At 38.4% G+C, this 26,264-nt stretch overlaps 1 protein-coding gene across 1 annotated transcript in view; it reads left to right on the top strand.

The window, feature by feature from the left end:
- Positions 1 to 26,264, top strand: part of PARK2 (parkin RBR E3 ubiquitin protein ligase) — a 1,159,373-nt gene that overhangs the window by 449,666 nt on the left and 683,443 nt on the right. The window contains exon 5 of the mRNA XM_012646791.1: positions 19,030 to 19,113. Within this exon, the coding sequence (XP_012502245.1) occupies positions 19,030 to 19,113 (84 nt within the window). The remainder of the gene's footprint in view (positions 1 to 19,029; positions 19,114 to 26,264) is intronic.

Genomic DNA, 26,264 nt, shown 5'->3' with positions numbered 1-26,264 from the left:
TTGACATAGTTGTTTATCATCATTACCAAGTACCATGTATTATTCAAAATTGTACGTGCTATACTTTTATACAACTGGCAGTGCAGCAGATTTGTTTATGTCAGCATCACCGCAGACGTGAGTAATGCATTGTGCTATGACATTATGATGGCTACTATATCACTAGATGTCGGAGTTTTTTAGCTCCATTGTAATTTCATGGGACCACCATCATACACGCAGTCTGTTCTTGACAAGGATGTTGTTATGACTGTACGGTAGGGGGCGTGACTGTATTATAGGGCTGCCCTGATGAGGAGCTTTGAGTAGAAACAGGAATATCATCAGTGAGTTTGCAGCCAGTGGAACTGGGTTGGCTTTTCAGAGCACTATAATTGGCTAATATCCAAGCCAGTGGAAGACACAGCCATGACGGCACTGAAACCAAAGAACAGTGTGCGTGAGTGTCTGGCATGCAAAGGCCATTGGTATTTTCAGACACAGCTGTGTTCTCAGGTAACAATTGCTATATTTCTCAAGGTTTAGGATACCAACTAATTATATCCCTCCCTCTTCTGAGTTTTGAACCAATAGGGAAGTAGATGTTAGATCAGCAGGCCTTGATGTCTGCTATCTTCCTGATGAAGGTGGTTTGGGGAATTCAGCATGTGCGTGCCACCCGTGGTCTGCCAGCTCTCTGCCCCTCGTCACAGAGAGCATGCAGACAGTTGCGTGGGTCAGTGAGCAAGGACAGTGCAGAAGAAGCAGGAGTTCTAGTTCTCTGAGCAAAGGCAGGAATTTGGGGACAGAAAATTTTTCCCCAAAAGTATTATTTTAAAAAATTAAGAATGACAATGATGTATACCCAAGAGCTTATTTGTTCTTCAACAGCAATCTTTCCCTCTTCATTTCCCTTTTTGCTTCAACATATACAGAGCAAGAAAAAATTTTAAGAGAAGTTGGTTTTATTAAGTCAAAAATATTGAGCTAAAAGGGAGGATAAATGATAAAATAATAATATGAGGAAATTCTTACAGAAAGAAGTGGGAAATTTAAAATGTTTTTGGTATGACAGCCAATTTAAATTCGTCCTGAGAAAGCTCAGGTAACTACAAATTTAGTTTGTTTTAATCTGGAATTACGACTTTTCCTCTTCTCTCTGATTAGACCATGAATAAATAGGCCAGGATAATTTTTAGAGGTGATTGGACTTTGATTATAACAGAATCAGGGGGAACAAAGGAAGAGAGACAGAAAGAAGGGTAGAAATATCTTCAAATGTAAAGGCTTGGAGGAAAATGTATAGATTAGAAAAATATTCAATGCATATTAAATTTGACCATGCTAAAAAAAAAAAAAAAAACCCACATCTTTGCCAACATAGATATCGAAGACAAACTAACTGTTCTTTTGACCAAGAGTCATTTTTGATTTTTTGATTAAGGCGGCCTTACTGTTTTCAGGTCAACAAACCCCTGGTCAGTAAGGGGCAAGAATAAGAACCTCTGCCCATAATATTGGTAGTCTAGTGAAATATGAGGATAAAAGTACCTTATAAATACATAGCAGTATCATTAGGTATGAGAGTGCTGGAAGCCTGCTCACTACATTATTTGTTTAATGCCTGATTGAGGGGCCCCATCCAAGTTCATTGCCCTTTAGCATTCTTGAAAAGTTGTTTTCCTTACAGTCTCTGCCACATTCTTATCTAGCCAGTTCCTCACTTAACCCCTACAAGCCATTATCACCTACATCACTCCAAAATGTCTAACTTTTGTCCAGTGACCTAGACAGTCACACCAGATTGGTACATATTCACGGCAATAAATTATATCAAAGCAACAAAAAAATTAAGTAAAATATGATCTATTTATAATTTAACCATGTCTTATGTTATTCCTTTTCCTTTCTTGGAAAAAAAAATGTCTGATTGAGTTAGACTTTAGTTGTGAATTTAGAGTAATACAGTGCACACCAAAATGTGATGTGTTATTCGTAAAGTTTAATTTTGAGAACTAAATAATAATGTTCCGATGATGATGATGGTATCTGGGCATTCACTAGAAATCTAATAAACTTCTTATCTCATTTAATAAGCATAGTACAGTTCCAATCATAATTATCAAGATATAAAGCCAGCTGAAATAACTATGAAGCTTTACATGATAATAAATGTTGTTATTCAAACAGATTTACATGCCTTGAATTAAAATGAGAGCTACCATCTCAACAGCTAGAAACATGTTATGCTGCCTGAAACTGCCTCTAATCTGAGCTGTGGCAAACTTTCCTCCACGCAATAGCCAGATTATTTTTAGTGAAGAGAGCTTGGACAGATGAAGATATAATCATATGGTTCTCTTAAATCTGTTAAAAGTGCATAAAAGTGAATCACTGTGTCTGTAAGTCTTTGTCTCCATTGTTTAAATTCTATGAAATAGGACCAAAAAGTCACTGCTGTTTGAATCCTGCTATCACTGTGATGTGCCTACAGCAAAGCCGTCAACACGTAGTGATACAATTGAAGTCATCTTGTGGTTTAACAATAGTTTGGTGCCTGGAAATTGTGAAGGAGTAAACACATTGTTTGGCATTTAATGCACTTAACATGGCTAAAACCTACATGGAGGGACTCTTACTAAATAATGAAGGTGACTGACTATGTCAAATCTCAGCAGAGCGGTAGTACAGTGGAGCACCAGTTGTTTCACTTACAACAATTCAGACTTTTTAAAGAGATGCGACTTTTTTCTTGTGATGATTTTCTTTGAGGGGCCAAGTATGGTATTGCATGTTAGATTATGAGATGCTTGCTTTTTAGATGAAATCCATTTTCACAGTGGAAGTAAGTTATCTGACAAATAATGTTTTGTAAGCTATAGAGATACCCTAGTTCTTAGGGGAAATGTCCGAGGCAGCTGAGATGTTCTGTTTAGACAGCTGTTGAGCTAACTCGGCATCGTCGGATAATCAATGCAAGCACAGACGCGGCTCTGGCTCACTGCTGAGGCCAGCAGCAGCTGCGTCATTACGTGTTAGGTTCTCTTCTCCTTGGAAGTGGTATTATGTTTTGGGTTATATGAAGCGGGGAAAGAATGTGAGTCTACTTCCTTCTCCTATTAGTCTTAAGAATACACGTAACTCTAGTCATCCCTTTACTAATGGCCACGTGACCTGGTATAGTTTAAAACAGTTTTCACATCTCTTTGTTCATTCATTGTCCTGTTTGAGCCTGAGCTCTTATCACCTGTGTGTACATTTTACAGATGAGATAGTGAGGCATAAAGATGTTAAACTGATTAGCCTAAACTATAGTTAAATTATGTCTAGAATTTAGATCTTATGAATCTTTGTCCATTGGGGTATTCTTTTCACAATCGTATTTTTCTTATACCGTGGTTATTCAGCAGCACCCTCTAATATTTTCTGAGTGCTAACTGTGTGTGCAGTATTATGCTAACTACTGTATCTCATTTAACTGTCAATCCTAGGAGTTAGGCACAATTGCTAACTCCACATTAGACATAATAAAACATCAGTTTTATTATGAAACTCCCCCATCCTTACATAGCTGGTAATGGCCATTAGATTTGAAACCCAGTCAATTTTATCCCAAAGTACAAAGACACTGTTTATCATCTTGGCATCCCCATTGCTTTGAAATCGGGAACTTGCATGTTATTATATTTAAATGTATATTTTAATCGAATTGTATTATCAAGTAGCAGTGGTATGGATAAGTGGTTCAGAGAAGTGGTATGGTAAGATTTTTAAGAAATTTCACAGAAGAAATTAACTATTTGTGGATTCATGATCAATAACTGAGAAATCATCCTGTGGGGCGTCTATATTCCAGGAATGAGTCTAGGGGTGGGCAGTATTTGGTACTGTTCTCCCTGCTCAGAATCCGTCTTAATCTTGGGAAACTTTCCTCTTCCTGTCTGGTTGCTACTCATTCTTCTGGTGTTGGCTTAAAAACATCATCTTTCCGGAACTCAGGGTCACTGTTTCCTACAGTGTACTCTACAAGAATCTGTGTGTTAATTGCCTGTTTAATCACTTTTATCCTCCTGAGTATGAAAATTGTATTCAATGTTTTATCTCCAGAATCTAGCAAAATGTCTGCCACATATTAGATGCTAGTCATTATTTTTTGAACAAGTTAATGAATCAACGACTTAAAATTAGCATCAAATGAATGCATTTAAAAAAATAGATGACAGTTTATGGCAGTGGTTTCAACTACTAGAAAAGATGAAGAGTGTCTGAGAAACTAGAAAAAGTAAGTTAAATAATTGGAAGCCATTGATAAATTTGCACATGGGCACAGTTACAACAATCTATGTGTATGTCCAGGTGCAAACATTAGAGGAATCCTAATGAATTATTGGAGAACCAGCAGAATTAGTGCTATTTTACTGTTCTTGTTCCTGTAAACCATATTCAATGAGACACATTACCAGTTTACATTATTGAAATTATTTAAAGGCTTTTTAATAGAGAATATAGCAGTGAGATATTTTGAATAACAATAAAGGGAAATCAAAATGGGCCTACATTGTTAGAAAGTGGGGTCAAAACCTGGGGGTGATGTCAGAAAAGACTAGATTACACAGCACCAAAAAACTTTCTAATGGTGGTGGTCCACAAGTACAATAATAAGGAACTGCAAATGCAGAATATCATTCAGTGAAGTGCCAAATTAAAATTTGACAAGATGTACCATGAGAATTTTTTTCTTTAAATACAAACCTCTTCAAGTGAATCTGAGCCCTGTGACAACTTGACTAATAGAACATGTTGGAACTAACACTATGCTCATTTCCAGGCTAGGCCTTGAGAAACTGAAAGCCTCTACTCCTTCTCTCTTAGGAGAGTTACTCTTAGAAAACACCTATTATGCTGTATGGAAACCCTAGAAAGGCTCTTGTTGACAAGAACCAAGAACAGTAGCCCCGACCTCAGCTGATACTCAGCATCAACTTAGCCGTGCAAAGGGCCACCTTGAGAGTGAGCTCTTAAGTCCCCATCGAGCCATCCAAGTTGACCCCACATGGAGCAGAGTCAAACTTTCCCCACCAAGCCCTACCCAGGGTTGTGATAAAACTTTTACTGAAACATGGGTATGTTTTCCAACAAGAGTGTAGACTTCAGATAGTCTGTGTTTTAAAACAAGAGAAGATCCTTGTTTTGATGATTAAAAAATAAATGGATAGAATGGATACCCTTTTATGAATCTAGATATGCCCAAGTAGTTAAATATGAGAGCGAATGAATACTTGGGCATGGGGGCAGGATTTTCCTGGGAAACAGTTCCGCAGCTACACGTGAACAAATAACGCATGAACAGATAATCAGTGGCAGCTGAGAGCTCTATAGAGCATAGTATGAACAGATTTTCATTGGCAATCAAGGTTGGTTTGAGGCATGTGAATAACCCATTTCTATACACATGCAGGGTGATGTCATTGCCATTACTTTCACTATGATCATTATTCTCTTGGAGACTGGCTGGAATTTACCAAATCATTTTTGCCTCTCCTGCTTTATTGTATGCCACGTAAAAATATTTTCAAGTGGAGAGTTTATTATTGGTAATATAGTATCAAAATCAGGAGTAAAAGTATTAACAAGACCTGAACTAGGAATCTTCTTAAGATCTTTTCTTAATCATTATTTGCCTTCTAATAACATTTGCTTTAAGTAATTTGTAGAAAAAATGCACTAATATATGAACGTTAATCCTTTTATGCAGAATGTATTGGTTTTTTCCCTCTAGAATTAACTGTATTGAGACTTTCAGTTAAGTGTTCAGAGATAAACACCTGTAAAAGGTTAGTGCTCTAAGAAATCATAGGGAATAAAGTTAGAAAAGAGCATATATATTCATTAAAGAAAAACTTGATTTTTTTTTCGTTTTGTTTTTATAAAATGGACTAATCTTTTCAAGTTTAACTTGCCAGAAAAAACCAGAAACTCAGTTTCTGGTTATATCCAGTATTTATTTCTTAATATCTCCTAAGCTATAAAATTATATTCTTTATTTGAAATTTTTAAAGAAGGACTCCAGGAAAGTGTCCAAATATTTACATATTTAAACTGGAAAATATGTTTACATTTAAAAAATAGCCTGAGCACTTGGCAACTAAAGTCACATTGAATTATTATTTCTCAAACCTTCTATGAAGGTCTTTCTTCTCATCTATAAAATGGGTGCAGCATGAACAGACATGAAGGTGACCCTCAATGACCTCCCACTGCCTGGTGTCCCTACCTTTGTGAAATCACTTCCTCTTGAATGGGGGTGGGACCCGTGGCTTCTTTCTAACCAAGAGAATATAGCAGAAGTGTTGGGTTGTCTCTCCCTCCCTTGATTACATTATCTAAGATTTCCCTTCATCACATTTTATAAGACTGTATCATAGGAGTATGGAGCAGATATTCTCCTTCCTGGCTTCATGAAGTAAGCTGCCAAGTTTCAGAAGTTCACATGGCAAGAAACTGTAGGAGGCCTCCAACCAATAGGCAGCAAAAAGCTGAGACCCTCGGAATTACAGCCACAAGGAAATTAATCACACCAACAAGCTGAGAGAACTTGGAAACTAGTTTGTCTCTAGCAGAGTCTCCAGAGAAGAGTGTAGCCCAGCAGATGTCTTGCTTGAGCCTCGTGAGACCCTGAGCAGAAGTCACAGCAGACTGTGCCCAGACTTCTGACCCACAGAAACTGCGAGATCACAAATGCATGTTTTCTTAATCCACTAAATTTGTGATTATTTGTTACACACCAATAGCAAACTAGTACAGGTTTCAATGTCATACGATTTCTGAGATAAGTGAAATAAGATATGTGGGAGAACCTGTCTACAATAAAGGCTTTAAAAGAAAAAGAAAAAGAAAAAAAACCCACATAATTCAGTAAATGGCTACCAGAGAAACAGGATGTAAGCAAAAGGGCCTCAGGAATGTAAAGACATTGATATAAATTTCAAAAACATGTATCCATATGCCTTTCTTGTAGCAAGATCTTAACTTGATGTTTGTTTCTAATAATCAGTAAATTTAGTAACTAATTTCCTGGCCCACAGGATAGCAGAGATAAGTGTCCGGCATACCTGACAGGAGGCCCCTGACGGAGCCCGCATAGAGGGGCAGGACTGTGAAGGGGTGGGGCGTGCAGAGGGAGAGGGAGGGAAAGGGAGGTATGGAAATACACCAGTTACGCTTCTACTTCAGAGAAAGGACAAATATTTTGAAGTAGTTAGCAAAGACATCACTATATTTGAGGGTAAAATAGTAAATAGAGAATGTTATTCATTTGCCATATGTTTTTAAAAATTTCTTCTGAAAAATGAACAAAGAAAATGAATGCTTTTGTGATGAATTGACTTCGGTATTTAGTAAACTTGTAGGCTTACACATATCTCTTAGCATCTCTAAGCCTTAGTGTTTTCACCTATAAAGCAGGGCATGGTAATGCCTGCCTTGTCTTTGTTCGTAGGTAACTTAGAGATGAGGTATGTATGGTATTGACCCAGCTTCTGGCAAATAGTATGTATGCGTTATATGGTAGTTCTTTTAGAAAGCTAAGTCACCATGAACCTATTATTATAAACGTAATCTGCTGAAGTTCGTGTGGAATATATAACACATTTTGTAAAGATTTTTAACAATATGACTGTAAGGTTTTTGGGTGGTCAGTGCCAGAGAAAGAAAGACGAGCAGAGTGAAAAGGGCAAGCAAGGAGGCTTTATTGGGGGAAGGGGGAAAAGAGCACTCCTGGGCAGGGTTCGCAGGTCCCAGAGAGGGGGCCCCAGAAGCCCATGCCGCCTGGAATTTTTGAGTGGGCTTATGTAGATTTTAGAGTTGGGGGATGGGGGTTTTTCTGGCACGAAGAGTTTTAGGGTGCGTATTGAGAAGTAGGAGGGGCTGGTGGTAAGAGTGGATTCCAGGAGCTGAAACTTCTCTTACCTGGGTGAACATTTAGGTGTGGTTACTCTTTCTTCATTAGGGAGGGGAGGGATGCCGCCACCAGCCTTACAATGACTAATGCTTTTTTAAAAGAGGTCTTTTTGGTTAACTTCTGTTATTTTAAAAACTCATGACAAAAGAAAAATCTTATCATACATCAGGGAATATTTCTTTTGTCTTCCAATCGACTTCAACTCCCTCTAGGGGCATTGATCCAATCATGAACCCTCATGACCTAAACTCCTTTCATTAGACTCCGCCTCCCAACATTGAGGACTAAGTTTCTAATATATGAATTTCTGGAGACGCATTTAGAACATGACAAAGATACATAACTAATATGTATCAGAGAGAGAGAGAGAGAGAGAGAGAAAATATAAAGTGTTGGCCTCTAAAAGATTTGGTTCTTTCCTGTATCTTCTTCCAGTTTCTTTACCTACCTTGGCCCCTCCTCTGAACATACCCATATGATGTACATGAGAGGCTCTTAGGATACCAATTTGTTCTTTATGGTGAGGAAACTTGAGCACATCACATAGGGCAAAGAGGGAAGAGGCAGTTGACAAAGAGTTTTGGGGGATCCATCATTCTTAGACCCCAGTGGGTCTGATTTCTTTTATACATTTGGATTCTATAGACAATTTTATTTAAAGAAAGTATTCTGCTTAGAAGAAAATACAGTATAACTCTGAAAAACACAGAGTTTTCAGTTTTGTTATTTTACAGATGAAAAAAGTAAACCTGATTCAATTAGGATATTTTTGAGTATTCACAATATTTGTGTAAAGCATTTTTCTATTCATAGCAAAGCACATAGATGTAAGTAAGACATAGTCCTTGACTTTAAGAATTTTGTAGCTTGATGATGAATGTTGTAACCAATTCAAATCCATAGAGCTGGTTAGAGTCTTCTGTGTTAATTGACAATGGGTTGGATTATCCTATAATACAAGTTACAGATGATTACTTAAAAAGCTACAAGAGGAAATCACTGAAGTAAAGATTTTCTTTTAAAAGAAAATAAAATGTACTACATTTTAAAAATCCGTTCACCGACCAATGGACACTTAGGTGGCTCTGTGTCTTGGCTGTCAGGGGTAATGCTGCAGTGAACATGGGGTGCAGATTTCTCTTTGACGTACTGATTTCAATTCCTTTCGATACTACCCAGCAGTGGGATTGCTGAGTCATATGATAATTCTATTTTTGGTTTTCGATGAACCTCCATACCATTTTTCATAATGGCTGTACTAATTTACCTGCATGCCAATAGCTTGCAGGGGTTCCTTTTTCTCTACATCCTCACCAACGCTTCTTACCATTCATCTTTTTAATAACAGACATTCTAAGAGATGTGAAGTAATATCTCATTGCAGTTTTAATTTGCATTTCCCTGATGATTAGTGATGTTGAGCATTTTTAGAAAAAGAAGGAAATTTTGTCATTTGCAACAACGTGAATGAAGCTGTTATGCTAAGTGAAATAAGGCAGACACAGAAAGACAAATACTGTATAATCTCATTTATATGTGGAATCTAAAAAAGTCTAACTCGTAGAAGTAGAGACTAGAAAGGTGATTATGAGAAGCTGGAGGTGGGAAGGCTGCGGGGATGGGGAGATGCTGTTCAAAGGGTACCAAGTTTCGTTTAGATAGGAGGAAGAACATTTTGAGATCTGTTGCACAGCATGATGAGTAAATAATAATGTATCGTATATTTCAAAATTGCTAAGAGAGAGTACATTTCAAATGTCTCACCACAAAAAATAAGTGAGGTGATAGATATGTTAGTTGGCTTAATTTAATCGTTCCACTTTGTATACATCACATTGTACACTAGAAATCTATACAATTATAATTTGTCAATCAAAAATAGTAATATTAATTAAAAAGTATAATAAAAATGTAAATTAGTTTTGTTACTCAGTTTCGTATTCTTTAAACCATATTGGCTGTGGTTCCTAACTGTTCCGCCCCGTTAATCAACTCTGATGCCAAAAGGTAGATACAGAATTAGTTAACATGCATTGAGGACCTATTGTGTGCCTGGTACTGGCCTAAGCATTTTATATCTAATCCTTGCAATACCCTTATGAAGTGGGTTCTATTATTATCCCTTTTGGACTGAGCTAGCTCATCCCCGAGAGGTTAACAAACCTTCCCAAGGTTGCAGGGTTACTAAGAGGCAAGCCCTCAATAAATACTTATTGAAGAAGTGAACAAAATGGGAGTCAGTTCTTTGGTTTAAATTATGGAACAATTTATACTCTATAAAGTGTACAGATTTTAAATGTTCAGTTCTGTGAGCTTTGACAGTTATATACACTTGTAATTGCTACCACAATCAAAATATGGAACATTTCCAGAAAGTTCCTTCATGCCTTTTTCCAGTCAATACCTCCCTATCCCAAAGACAATAATCTTCTGATTCTGTCACCATTGATTAATCTTTTTAATGGTTGGATTTCATATAAATGAAAACACACAATACATACTTTTCTATGTCTGGCTCCTTTCACTAAATATGTTTTTTTGTTTTGAGATTGATCCATGTTGTGTGATTCAGTAGTTCTCTTTTAATTGATGAATATATGCTATTGCGTGAAATACCATGGTTTATTTATTTATTCACTATCAAAATTTGTTTCCAAGTTTGGATTAATGTGCATAAGGCTGCTAGGTTAGACTCTTGTTCAGCTCTGTTTGGGAATGTGTGTGTATGAACAAATATTTTCATTTTTCTTGTATCAGCACCTTGGAGTGAAATTGCTGAGTCATAGGTTAGCTATATGTTTAACTTTATAAGGAATTGTAAAACTATTTCCAACGTGATTGTTTTACTCTCCCAACAATTCTGTATGAGGGTGTTGGTTGATTTTTATCTTCACTAATGTTTGGTATTATCAGTCTTTTTAATTTTAGCTGTCATATAGTGGCTAAGATGTGAAACCAATTGAAACTATATCTTGTGATTTTAATTTGCATTTTCCTGATTATGAAATGATGTTAACCATCATTTTATATGATTTTTGGCCATTTGTATGTCTTCTTTTGTAAACAGTCTGTTCAAGTTTTTTGCTTATTTATAATTGGGGTGTTTGTCTCCATATTATTAATTAGTAAGTTTTTTATACACTCTGAGATGAATCCTTTGACAAATACATATATTAGAAATATTTTTCCCAGTCTGTGACTTGCATATTCAAGTTTATAATGTCTTTTGATGAGCTTTAATTTTCACTGAAGTTCAATTTATAAATGTCTTCATGAGGGTTAGAACTTTCTGTGTTCTTATAAGAAAGTTATGCCTGTTCCAAGATTGTATAGACATTCTCATTTGTTTTCTCTGTGGAGTGAGGAAGGGATGTGATATTTATATTCAGTGGCTAAAGCAGCATTTGGAACAAGGTTTCTCCTTCCCTCGTTGAACTTCCTTGTCAACTCTTTAGTTCTTTTTTTTTTTAAATTCACTTTATTGAGGAGTAATTTGTGAAAAGAAAGATTCCTTCTTTTGAAGGGTACAATTTGAGGAGTTTAGGCAAGAATATAACCATATAAACCACCACCACAATCGAGATAGAGAACATTTCCATAACCCCAGTATTTGTCTGCTAGGATTGCTAGAACAAAGTACCACAGATGAGGTGATTTAAACAACAGAAATTTATTTTCGCACAGTTCTGGAGGCCAGAAGTCTGAGATCAAGGTGTCAACAGAGTTGGTTTCTTCTGAGACCCCTGTCCCTGGCTTGCAGAGGGCCACCTCCCACCATGGCTTCACAGGACCTCTGCTTTGTGTGTGTCTGTGACCTAACTCCTCTGCTTGTAAGAAGAGATTTACAGTTACATTGGATTGGAGCCCACCCTAATAACCTCATTTTAACTTTTTTAACTCTTTAAAGACCTAATCTCCAAATACATTCACATTCTAAAGTACTGGGGGTTAGTATTTAAACATATGAATTCTGAGGGGACACAATTCAACCAAAAACAACCCCCAAATATCCCTCCTGGTTTTATGTAGCACGTCCCACTCTGTGCTCTCACCCCTAAGCTACCACTGGGCTGTTTTTGCCACTATAGATTTGCTCACATTTCAAATAAATAGAATCGTGCAGCATGTTCTGTGTCACGTTTGGCTGTTTTTACACAGCATCATTTTGAGAATGATCCATGTTGATGCATTTATAAGTAACACGACACTGCTTATTGTTAAGTAGTATTCAATAGAATGGATATACCACATTTTGTTTATCCTTTCATATTTTCAAGGACATTGGATGGTCTCCAGATTGGAGATATTATGATTAAACCTGTTATGAGCATTTGTCTGCAATTCTCTGTGTGGATGTATTTTCATTTATCTTGGGTAAATACCTAGGAGTAAAGTGGCTGAATCATACATTAGCTATATGTTTACATTAAAAAATGTCTAATAGATTTCTGAAGGGCTGTGCCATTTTACATTTGCACCAGCAGTGTGTGTATTCCATTTGCTTTATATCTTGCTAGGATTTGGTGTGGGCATTTTAAAAAATTGTATCCATTCGAATGGGTGTACTCAGTTAATTTTATACCAGCTTTTGTAGCTCCTACATAAAATCTACAAGACTGTATCCTCAGAGCTGTTCCGTAATTATTGGGTGAAAGGAGGAGTATTTTAGTTCCAGGGATTTTTTTCTTTATTATTTTCCCTGCTTGCTATTTAATGATTTCATTTATTATACCCTTGCTGTAATCACAGTACTGCGCTTAGCTTTTTCAGAAGCGTAGTATCTTTAAATCAAATGCGAGAAGATGGATGTGCGGAATGATATCTGCTATATGATAGATGGAGATATAAGTGACAAGATCCCTGGGAATGACTGAATAATAGGGAAACTGAGAAAAAGGAAGAATTTAAAAACCCACTGGGCTGACTCAAGTACCTTGGAAGTGGCTTCTTATTGCTCAGCTATTTACTAAACTAAAAATAACCCTACTCCAGTAGTTCTATTTGCGAAATGAGAAATAATACTCGTAACAGTTGCCATTTTTTAAAAAGTCACCATGTGCCAGGCACTGTGCAAAGGTATTAAAGTGTATTGTTTCATTTAATCTTCAGGACCGCTCTATGAAGGAGCTATTTAACCCCTCACTTGCCAGATGAGGAACACCGAGTTTGGAATGGATAAAAGAAACTAGCTCAAAAGCATGTTGCTAATAATTGGTAGAAATCAGATTTAACAGGTTTGTGAACTTCAAAGCTCCTTCTCTTTATCATTTTGTTGCAGATGGGGATAAAAAAGAACAAGGAAAGACTCCAGTCTCTAAGTATAGCTATTTTAAAGACAGTCTTGCTGTTGCTATATTATATCCCTAGTGTGATTCTCAAAATTATTTTAGTCCCTTAAGTTTAATTATATGGCTTAAATGTTTGTGGATTCATTCAAGAGAATATTTTAAATGAAACACATTTGATGATAACATGAGATAATAAGTTAAAGTGTATTTTAAATAAAATCACTATTAAAATAACTCTTTTTCAAGAACTGTAAATGCCAAGACTTCAGAATAACATTTTGGAAAATAGATTTTGCAATTTATTCTAAGTAGAAATGCATACACCCACATATGAAGAACAGATTATAGAATTTATTTAGATAATTTAAGGAAAAAAATTCTTTTGCTTTGTCTATCTGGATCTTGTCAGAGTGATATTTGGATATGAATTAGCCAGTTAAGTACTTCATTTTTTCACTTGACTGTTCATTGAAAGACATACTCCAATGGCTTTTGGAGTATTAGGTCTAGAGCTTTTAAAAATAAACTTTAAAACTCACATTTTATAGATTTTTATCACTGTTTTTCTGAATTTCTGATTTACATGCATCATATAGATGTGTTTAAATAACATTCTACTTCATGCTTTTCTGTTGATAACATTTAGTCAGGAAAAATCTTCAAATGTCATCTCTAGCTGTTATTTTCCGCTTACTGATTCAAACAACCCGATGACTGACTGGATTCAATTGCTGCCTCTCTGTCGACATCTCAGATTTCTCAGGTCAGCTACTCTAAGGTTTCAATTGTAATTTCTCACTTAAGACCTAGGACACACCTACTCATACAAACTAATGTGATTATATGGTAGCCAAAATGCTACCACAATGTTAACAATAAAAGATTACTTTTCAGTATAAATTTGGAAAATATTATTCACTATAGATAAGGGATTGGCAAGCTTTTTCCATAAAGGCCCAGTAGTAAATACTGCAGGCTTGGCAGGTCATGAAGTCTATGTGGCACCAGCTCAACTCTGCCCATGTGGCATGAAGGCAACCATAGACCACATGCAGCTGTGTGCCAACAAAACCTTATTTATTGACACTGAAAATTGAATTTCACAATTTTCATGTGTCATGAAGCATTCTTTTTTTAATGCCTTTCGACCATTTAAAAATGTGAAAATATTTCTTGGCTCATAGGCTGTACAAAAACAGGCACTGGGCCAGATTTGGCCAGCAGGTCATAGTTTGTTCACCCCTGCTATAGTTGCTAAAATAATTTATGTATTTTTCTTGATTGTAACAATTACTAGGCAAAAAAAGAGAAAGTTTTCTAAAACCAGCCCAATGATTCTTTATTAAGGCATACATTTCATATTGTCCTATCTGATAGTTTTTCAGATATCTTTCTATAATTCTCTAGATTTGAGAGAGAAAATAAATTTGGGTTCTTTTGTCAATGTGCCGTAATGCATAGTGCTCTTCTATTACTACCACCATGTGATTTCAGTCCTTTTTAATCTTTTAATCTGAAGAACTTTCTTATGTATAAAAACTATTAATTACAAATGCCTTAGTCATGCAACTATTGTGCCATGTTTAGGCATGTGCAACGATTAGGCAATTAAATTCTATCTTTTCTAAAATTAGAAAGGTGCAAAGTTAAGTCTGCTTTGTCACGGTATAAATTCACTGAGACATTTGTTTCTATTTTCAGGGTAGTTACGGCATTCATACTAATAATGTGAGTAGTATGGATAAACTGGCATATATATTGTATGATATTGAATTCCCATGTCCATCAGAATTCTATTGTTTTACTACTTATACCATTGTGTTATGGGTTGAGATCAAGAGAATTGTAAATGAGTTTTTCAGTCATTTCTCTTTATAACATATGTATTTGTCAGATAATGTGGTACCTTATGTAACAATTGTAGGAATTGTTACATAAGTGTTTTAGCTGCTGTTTAGACACTAAAAAATTAAAATAAGAAAAATAAATATCTGTGATATGCACAGAAAAATCTCATTTACTTCTAGAATTTGAGGCAGGAAATTTTACTCTGAACAGCAAAATATAAATGGGACCTAACTCCCGAATTTGATTAGTGTTGCTCTTGGCTGTTGCCATGTTAGGTTTATCTTTTACCATTGCACATGCTGTGAGCAGGCCAGAAGAAACTTCCATGTTCAGAGAGGAGAGAAGCAACGTTGTCCCATTTAGTGAATGGTTAACCACAGTGAAATGGTTCTTTCAGACTTAGAGATGTTTCAGAGCTCCGGTATGCGTGGTTCATTGTGAATCACCACCAGCTATTAATACAGTGTGAGAGCCAGAGCTTAGCACAGTTATCCGGCCAGAGAGCACTTTGCTCCCTGACTACTGTCTCCGTATGGTGAGAAGCTGCTCCTGTTAAAGCTGTCAGTCATTTTGGAGAGTTAAAAGAGAAAAGTCACAAGACCCTCACATTATTTAATTATACCCTGACTCATTTCAAAATTATTTGACAAGCTTGCGGGGATACGTAGAGATGAAAACCAAGAAAAATTAAATTAGATGAGGAAAGGGATCAAAGGAAAGTAATACGAAGCTGAGAGTAATATTAGTAAACCAAGGATGCATTATGAGTTACGTAAAGGTGCTCGAGCTGGTCCATAAATTTGACTGTAAAGTTTTCCTAGTTGTCTAAAAATGAGAGAAATCTGATGTGTAGTGTCCTTGAGAGTAGAACAAACCACTGCCTACAGAGAAACAGACATTAAAACAAACAAATAGGCACCATGTGCCCACTGGGTCCTCCTCGAAAGTTGAAGTCTGATCATAGCAGGAGACTGCGTTCCAGGCACACTTATCCCCAGTGAATTTCGCACTTTAATCTCAGAAATGAGGCTGATGAATGAAATCAAAGTTCTAGGTATCATTTCGTTACCTCTCTTTTATCTCAATATGTTTGTAATTTTTATCAAGTGAATATATGCACATGCATGAAAATCAGATGTAGGGATGGCCTTATAACACAACAGTGGCTTGGTAGGTGAGGGCATTAGCCCTGTCCTTTCCTCCTCTCTTCCAGCTTCACTTCCACCTTCCAGTTCTTAACATTCGCATTTTTACTTTTATATTGTCCAAACTGAGTAACATACATATTATGTTACATACTCATAATTAAAATCCCCTGTCCATTCCCAATAGTGTGATCCTAAGGTCGAAAATCAAATAAGTGTTTACGTCATCATGACTACAGTGGGATGTGCAAAGAAAACGAAATTTCTTATTCTTCGTGACTGATGTGATCTTAATGATGAGCCGTGACCCTCCCGTGTGATTGGGAGAACACTCCCTTGATGACTAATCATATGGCATTGTGTCCTGGGTCCCCAAGGCTGCTCCCCACCTCCAGACTCTGTGATCCAGAAGGACTTTCAGGACTTGGTGTGCAGTCACACACAGCTAAGGTTGATCACAGCAAAAGGATAAAAAGCGAAATCAGCAAAGGGAGAGGTGCACAGGAGAAGTATAGAGGAAAGCACAGGCAACTCTGCAAGAGTGTTCTCCCAGTGGGCACACAGGAGGCCCTTGCTGCCCCGGCAGCCAGTCAGCCAGTGTGACCCTGTGTGTGAGGTGTTGTCTCCCGGGAAATCTCGTTAGAGACTCAGTGCCCAGGGATTCTAATGAGGGCTGCTCATGTAGTGGCCGCTGTCTGGTGCTTCTCAAAACTCCATGCTCACGAGGCAAAGAGGGTTTGGGGCATAAACCACAGTTTGTACAAAGTTTAAGCTCTGCAAACCACCCCTATCAGTAAGGGAATGGTGGGGACCCTTCCGAAATCCAAGTTCCCACATGCCAGCCGAGGGCCAACCTCAGACCTGCTGTAACTCTTTTCTGCAAACTTACTTCCAGTTTAAGTGTAGTGGCTTTGGGGTTAATGATCTGTGGGTTCAGATCTTGGCTTCCTTTGAGATCTGGGTTAAATAGCCTCTGCAGAATGGCTCAGTCCTTTCAGGGAGAGTTCAGCCCTGCAGAATCCCTCTGCTTCCCCAGCTTTTGTCTGGACCAGTGCATGTGTGCATATGTGCGTACGTGTGTGTGTGTGTGCATACGTCTGTGCAACTGTCCACCTTGTTGTGTCTCCCCAACCACTTTTACCATTCTCTCATTTAATTGCTAATTAGGTCAGATACAGAATTTGAGGTTGAAAATCTTTCCCTTTGAGTTTTGACGATATTGCTACAATTTTATTTATTTATTTATTTTCTTATTTATTTTTTTCTTTTATTCCCTATTTCCAGAACTTGCAGTGTTGACATACAGTTTTAAAATTCTATGTTGATTTTTGTTCCCAAGTAGATGAACTGACCTTTCTGCCTAGAAGATTTTAGGATCTTCTGAAAATTTCCTGCTCCAGGTCTCCCTCTGCCCTCTCTCTTGGTTTTCTGCTGTTATTTATTTATTGAGCCCTCAGCCTCCTTGTGGTCTTGCAGGGACTGAGGCTCATCCTCTGCTACAGCCTGTTGCACTTTGCCAGAAAAGCATGGGCCTGTCTTCTTGACCAGTGCTCTCCTCTGCTGTCATTGGCGTTGTGGGTTTGCACGTCGTTAGTGTCTACGCGTGATTCCAGCAGTGCCTCAGGAGAGACTAGAGGTCACGTGTGTGCTCAGCCGAGAAGGCCAGTGGTGACAGGCCGTCCCTGGGTGTCTCCACACATTCTCCTGCTGCCTCCAAAGACTCGCTGACTGTAGTTTGCACGTGTGTTTAACGTTGCGTATTAAAATTGCAATGAACTTAAGAAAATTATTTAGTTAAATTTTTAAACAATTGAGGAGACTAATCCCTAAAAAGATACTGATGCATCTTTATTTCCTTCTAATTTTTTTCTTCATAATGATTTAAGTAATTGTATTCCTACTTTACTCCAATTTTGTGTTCCTATCTTGTTAGTAGATAAGAACAATATATTTTAGTTGCTATGTACTATTTGATTTAGCAGGGGCTATTTATTTGACTGTCTTCGGTGAGTTAGGCTGTTTCCAGTTCCTTGGAACTATGTGCAGAACATCTGTAAACAAAATACATAGGGTGCCTTCTGTTCTTAGTATTTGGGGCCAGTGTAGGTTTCTTGAAGCTTAGTCAAAAATTTAAAAGCTTCTGATACATATTTCTGGGTTGCTTTCCAAAAGTCATGCACTGCTCAACTCTGATATTTCATTTGAGGTGTTCTTTCCTAATGTACTAGGAAGACTTTTCTTATTATGCAAATTTTTATTTCTTTGATGACTAGGAGAGTTTGCTGAGCACCTCCTCTGTGGCAGGCCCTTCCCTGGGTGCTGGGAGGCTGCAGTGGCTAGGATAGACCAGTGGGCTTCTGTGCAGCTCACAGTGCGTGGCTGGGACAGGCAGCCATCGCTCTGTGCCGGGCCACAGCTCGGGGCGTGATGATTGCTGTGAAGCAAAGGGAGTCTGGGTGGGCAGGCGAGAGATGTGGAACAGGGTCAGGGATGGCCTCGTGAATGAGGCAGCATTAAACCAGGGATCTGGGGGAGCCACGAGTAGAAAATGAACATATGTGGAGCAAAATGCCCAATGTGTCTTAGTATATTTATGAAGATAGTTTTGACTTAGCGAATCCCCTGACAGGGTCTGGAGCACCCTCAGGATCTGTGGACCACACTTAGAACATCACCGGACTACACATTGATTTCATTAGCATTTTATCATATAAATGGGAAAATTTTAGAAAATGTATGAGGGAATACATTTGTATTACAATTTGTGCATCAAGGATATATCGTTGTGTTTTTTTTTTTCTCCTCAAAGGGTCCATCTTGCTGGGACGATGTCTTGATTCCAAACCGGATGAGTGGCGAGTGCCAGTCTCCAAACTGCCCTGGGACGAGAGCAGTAAGTCAAATTGACTCTTTTTAAAACAAGAAAAGGACGGCATGTCAGTGTTTACTAGGAAATTAGAATGGAGACAAAAATGCCAACTGACTTTTCTTCCATCCACTAATATTCACCAAAGGTGTTGACACATTGGTAGCATTCACCAAAATCCACCTGTGCCCCACCTTCCAGCCTCTCTTTCCTAGGGACTTCTCCTCTTTTGGCGACTGTGTTGCAATGTGCCAATTTAAACTCCTTACAAGTGGTATTTGTGGACTATAAAGAAGAGGCTGAGAAAAGGAGGGCCAGTTCAGAGCCTAGTCAAAGAAAAATTACAAAAGTTAATCTTTTTCTTGATGTGGTGATATTTTATATTTATCTTCCACATTATTCAAAAATTGCTTTTTTTGCTTTATTTCTTCCTAGCTTTCTTCAGCAGCTTTCTGACATAGTGGAGTCTTACAAAATGTAGTGTGAGTGATGAGCTTTATAACTGAATTACTACCCTCTTCTTTGCAATCCTTTTTCTCTTTGCAAGCATATGCCATATATTTCACGTAGAATAGATATTTCTTGAATGAGATACTGAACTCTGAATTTATTTTATTTATTTTTTTATTTCAGCATACTATGGGGGTATAGATGTTTAGGTTACGTATGTTGCCCTTGCCCCCTGAATTTATTTTTAAAATAATTTTACTATTATGGTCATGTTTATCATTAGTATATTGTTATACTTTTTACCTCAAAAATCCCTGGGTCCATCATAATCTGACTGTATGTATTTCCTGAGCTGTAAATACTGTTACAGTGCCAACAGAAATGTCAATGTTAGTCCCCAAACTGTCAGAGCCAGCTGGCAGGTAACATCTTCTCTAAGGAACAAAGTCTGTCAACAGCAATAGGTACAGTGTTTGAGCCGGAATCATTAGATGCACCTTCTCTTGCCAATCTGCTGAGTGAGTGCAGGGATAGCAAGATAGCAGTGAGCGGCAGTAAAACAATGATTCTCCACCAAGCTAGGGATAGGGACTAGGAACAGATTTTTATTAATGCAAATCCTGAAGAAAGAAATCCTCAAGAAAAATAACGACTTGTATGTCACTCATAGATATCAAGGCATAATACAATCTTGCAAGTTTCCTACTGGGATGAAATTAAAGTGTATATATTTTATAGGACAGAATTCTTAAGTATAGTTACAAATATATACACGTGTATAAATACAATGTGTATGTTATAGCATACATAATATGTAGATATAATTACATATAATAATACAATTATATATATATATATACAGATATATATCTTCATACCTGTATAAAACCATCCATACAAGCATATATATATATACAGCCATCCACCCATCTATTCATCCATCCTCTGGTATATGTGACACTGTGGTCTCCATATCATCTTCACAGTAATGTGAGGTCCTTTGAAAATAGACTTCTGTCATTGACATAGTAATTGCCAGGATTTAGTCACAGCAGGAGAGACAATTCTGGAAGGATCTTGCTTCAAATCAGCCAAAGGGGTGGTGTGGAAAATCATGCCCTTCGCTTGTTGACTATTTAACTTACCTTAGATATCAATACATAGAAGTCAATATAAATTAAGTTATATTACAGCTCTATTTCTGACAGCATGGTAAACTGATACCCCTAAAAACCCTTGCAGTGCACACCATGTAAAAATACTGGATTAAATCACACCCCTAAAAACCCTTGCAGTGCACACCATGTAAAAATACTGGATTAAATCACAAACTATGTTTTTTTGTTTTTTTTGTTTTTTGTTTTTTTTTAAGATATGGTGTCTCACTGTGTTGTCCCCAGGCTGGGGAGCAGTGGCTATTCACAGGTGCAATCGTAGTGCACAAAAGCCCTGAACTGGCCTCAAGCAATCCTCCTGCCTCAGCCTCCCAAGTAGCTGGGACTACACAGATGATCCATGTGACAAAACATGTATTTTTGAAAGAATGGTTATGCTGAAAACATGGAAAAGTTTATATGCCAAAAATTAAGAGAAAGCTGGACTGTGGAGAGGAAATTGTGTAAGCTGTGGCCAGCTGCCACCTTGAGACAACTACTGACCACTGGGGGCTAGAACTGCAGATTGGGCAGACATACAAAGGAGACTTCACTGGAGTTGGGGACCTCTTCGAGGTGAAAAGTGCAATTACAGAATCTAAGATAAAGCAGGAACTTATAAAATATGGCACCCTGATTGTATCAACTGGAGAGGAAGATGATGGGAATCCTTGCCTGTTTTGTACTTACTCTGGCTAGAAGACAAAATGTTACCCCTAAGAATTTGTAAGCCCAAACCCATTTTTACCTGATTTGGGGGACTGTATTCACTCTCCCTGGGTGGCACATAAAGTCCTGAGCCCCGAATGTTGTTTAACATAGTCACGAGTTGGTAGTTCTAGCTACTGGGCCGAAACTAGCCCACATCCTCCCAGGAGACCTGTACTTTGAAATGAGTGTACTTTCAAACATTATCCTTAGATAATGTTTCATGGAGCATGACCTGACAATCAGAAAAATCACAAAGTATATGTAGAAACAAGCTATCACGAATGAGAGTGAGCAGAATTCAAACCTGGAAAGAATACAGAAATTGAAATCATCAGGAAGAGAATATAAGTATGCTTAATGTGTTTAAAAAATAAAAGTGTGTATGACAAATATTAGAAAACAAAAAACTATGAGAAATATCCAGATTAAACACAACACATACACACACACACACACACACAATTCTAGAATTAAAAATTACAAATGACACAAAATTTATTACATGGACTAAGCAGCAGATAAGACATAGGTGAAAAGAGAAATTAGAACTTAGACCTGAAGTCTAACCTGAAAAAATTACCCCAAATTCAGCCAGAAATAAAATTCACCCAGCAATAAAAAGGAATGACCTATTGATATACTCTACAGCATGGATGGATCCCAAAATAATTATGCTTCCTAAAAGAGGCCAAAGAAACAAGCGAATGAAAAAGTAGACACTTCATGACTCCAGTCATGTGAAATTCTAGAAACTGCAAACAGTCTACAGTGACATAAAATAGATCATAGCTGCCTAGGTATTGAGGGGAGGCAAGTAGGAGCATGAGGAAGATATTAAAAAGGGTCCAAGGAATCTTTTGGGGTAATAAATTGTTCATTATCTTGATTGTGGTGTTGGCTTCACAGTTGTGTATGTATCTCAAAACTCTTCAAATACATATGAGTTGATTTGATGTCAATGACATCCCAATAAAGATATTTTAAAAAATCATTGGCAACACTTAAAGAATTAGGAGATTTCAGGTAAAAATTCAAATGTCAAGCTCCTCCTGGAAGGCCGTAAGCTCGGCAGCGCTGTGTTGACCTCCCAAGCTCCCTCTTAGCTCATGGCCAGTGTCTTTACCCACGTGCACGACCCAGCTGGCCGCTGGACACACTTGGCCAGGTCCCGGGACAGAGCTTCCCTTCAAACTGTTGGGCAAATTGAGACTCCCCTGAGAGGGAGACAGCCACCGCCTGATCCTCCCAGACCACTCCAGGGTCACAGACAACTCTCTGTAAACCCAGGTGAGGTCTGGGGTCAGAATTAACTCTGAATTCCAGACAACTTTCATCAGGGTAGCAATGTAAATGAGCCCAGACAGGACAGAGGGCCCCTCCCTGCTTTCCCAGTGCCCCAAAGCATGCACCTCTGGCATCGAGACCCATTTCTCCTTCCGGTATAGCCCAACAGAACCCCCGGATGAAATATGATTTACTTACCATAAGGCCTGTATTTTCACAGAGTCCAGAGCTGAATTAAGTAGTTGGCTCCAGGATAAGGTGACTCATGGGCTGACCGAAGCCATTGTATCTGTCACAGACAAAAATCTGTGCAGCAAGGAAACCCTGCCCAGATGCTTCCAGCAGATGCCCCACAGGTTCCCTTCGCCAGAGTGGGTCACTTCCATGCTTGAGTTGCAGACAGAGGGATGGGGGCTGCCCCAGTGACACAGGACAATCTGGTTACCTTCTGGGGAGTGTGAGGGAGACAAGCAGCTGCCTTCCTTGGGGGAGTGGGGGCGCACTGCGCGTCCTCAGGCCCCTCCAGGATGGAGAGGAGGGATGGCTTCTGCCACAGACCTCACTCAGGCTGCAGGGAAGGTCAAAAAGTGCAGTGTTGTCCCTGAAAGCTTCATACATCTGTGGCTCTTGGGGGATCCGCCCACAGCGTGGTGCTCTGGTGCGTGGAGTCGCATTAGGACGGAACGGCTTTCTTCCAAGGGTTACTCCCCTGTTCGCCTCTCAGGCAGGAACACATTTTCCCTGAACAAGGATGCAGAGACAGCTGAAGGAGCTGCCACTGCACTGCAGGCATAAGACTTTCTCTGGTGTCAACTCTCAAGTGTGCATGTCCTGCCGAATGTCTCCCACACTGGCCAAGCTCCCGATCCCCTAGCAGCCTGTGAGCTTCCTGGTGACAAAGGTAGCAGGAGCCACAGCAGAGGGCTTCCTGCATTCACTGCACTCACACGGCTTCTCTCCAGTGTGAACACCGGCAGGTGGATAAGGCTTGGGAGGTTCTTCTTTGGTGTGAATTCTCCGGTGCAGAGTGAGCAGGAGTCCTCCCCACACTGGCTTCACCCGTAAGGCCTTTCTGCAGCGTGGACTTTCCAACTCCGAAAGAGATGGGAGCTTTGGCTCCAGGCTGCCTCGTCTTCACTGCATTCAAAAGACCTCTCTTTGCTTAGAACTTTCTGCTGCCAAATGAGGAGGGGATTTTGAGGGAGACTTCCTTGTCGTTGCTGCACTTGTAAGGCGTGGTTAGTTCCTCACACTCCTGAGACATAAGGACTTTTCTCCCTTGTGAATTTTCAGGCAGTGAAAAAGGATGGCTTCTCCTTGAAGGCCTTTCTGAACACCATGAATTTATAGGTCCAAAGATGTGCTCTCTTGCCATGGCTGGGTTCAGATCCTTGCTGCCCAGCATCCAGGGCCCTCATAATGCTCTAGTTGGGTGACCACGTGGGGTTGGTTGCCTCGAGTCCCAGTGAGGGCACAAGTGCAAAGTTTTCCATTGTGTGGCATGGTCCATACCCCTCTGGGCCTGGTTGAAGAGCCCCCTATTGTCCCAGGAGAGGCACCCAACCATGTGCTCATAGGTCATGGGTCCCAATCCCAGGGTCATCATCTTTACTGCCCTTGTCAGAACCTCAGGCTGGGGGGCCTCCTCAGAAGACACCCACGTAACCTCCCAGGAAGCAGCCCCTGGCCCAGCAATCGGGTCAGTCTACTCCTTGTCAACATCACACCCCTTTAAGTTAAAGATGCATTTACATGGTCTAGGATAACCACCCAGGGAATTAAAATAAAATACAGAATGTCAAATTGGTAGAGGTGAAAAGTAATGAGGAAAAATAAAAAGAGGGAGAGAGTGAAATATAGGAAAGTGGGACACATCAGTAGCACTCACACAAAAGTGGTGGAAATGACACCACATATAACAGGAATGAGATGAAACGTAAATGCACCAACCAAAGTTTAAAAGACAAGAATTCTTAGGCTAGATTAAAAGAAGAAAATCCAGCTTTATGTAGGTTACAAAAGATAAACTTAAAACATGTAAGAACACAAACATTGAAAGTAAATGAATGGAAAATGCTATTCCAGGCAAGTACTAACTAAGGAAAGCTGTTGAAACCATTTTAATTGCATATAAAGTAGTTTTTTTGGGGGAAAAAAAGCATTATCAAAACCTAGGAGGCTTTCTAGGTTTTGATAACGTTTCAATAACCCAGAAAGATAAAACAGTTTAAAAACTGTATGATCTTAGTAACATAGACTCAAAATATATTAAGGAAACGTTGTCAGAATTAACGAAATACTTGGATAAATTTAACACCACAGTGGGAGAGAGTAGCATAACTCTCTGAGGAGTTGAGCGCTCGCACACTTAGGAAGGATGCGGCAAATTTCTCACAACCAGTGAACAGATACCATCAGAAGAGAGTCACCCAACAACCCGAGGCTGCTCCTTTTGTTTTGAAGCATATATGAAATATTTCAATGACTGATCATGTTTTAAAACATTAAAATGTAAATATCATGACCAAAAACCTAACCCTAGAAACCTCTTACACATGGACATTCGAATCACTGACTCAATTAAAAGATCCAAATGGAAATACGGGACCAAAACACAATGAAAACACACCACATATCAAACATTTTGGTGTGTGGCTAAATTTGTATTTCACCATGGAACTGAGGACCATAAATGCTTATTTGATAAAAGAAAATAGGTAAAATTATTTAAACGTGTTGTCTAAGAAGGTAGGAAAAGAAATTGTCATATCTAACCATTTTTTTTCTCCCATATCTATCGAACAGTAAATGAATGTTTAAGTAAAGGAATTGAAGGCGTTTAGACATTTTAATAACCGTGCCAGTGGCTAGCAGAAGTTAAGTGTTCAACGTGAGAAGTTTAATTCTTTCACCCTTTCTCTTAAAGCCATTTTTCTGTCTTGCATTTTCACAATGCAGCTAACTATAATCCATGGCTCCTGGACTTTCCAGAGTCATTGTGTGGGGTTTGTTTTTTACGAAGTGAGAAAATAGGCATTTTTAAGTAGTTTATCATACTTAAATTTGTGGGGTATTATTAATTTTTGACAGTCTTTTGGACCCTATGTATTATATTCTCATAAAGACTATAATTTCTATCACTTGGACAAAATATCTATGTGTTTAAAATTTTAAGTAGCAGAGTTCCTAATGTATTCTCAATATTTATACACATAGAGACTAACTGGATCATTTTAAGTAGCAGCAAAATTTAACTTTGGTTTTTCAGAGTATAAATATAAACTCCACCCTAACCACACTTTAGGCAGAGTGATGTGAACCTAGTTCAGCTTTACACTAATTGCTGTTATTTTACGAAAGAGCGTAGCGTTAATTCTGAAAGGCATCTTACCTTTTTGTAAAAAAGATTTAATTTTAGTCAGCTCAAAGAGTATGTGTATGATTAAAAAGGAGACAAAATCAACTACAGTTTTCTTCATTAGTGAAATTAATTCAACTTTGGATATGGCATAAAACTTTAAATTTTTTACATAAATCTTCATTTTATATTTTACCTATGATACTTTAAACAATGAAGAT

The sequence above is a fragment of the Propithecus coquereli genome, unplaced genomic scaffold, assembly GCF_000956105.1.
Source record: "Propithecus coquereli isolate 6110/MARCELLA unplaced genomic scaffold, Pcoq_1.0 Scaffold25, whole genome shotgun sequence".
In the NCBI taxonomy this organism is placed as follows: Eukaryota; Metazoa; Chordata; class Mammalia; order Primates; family Indriidae; genus Propithecus; species Propithecus coquereli.
This window is presented reverse-complemented; position numbering and strand designations above follow the sequence as displayed.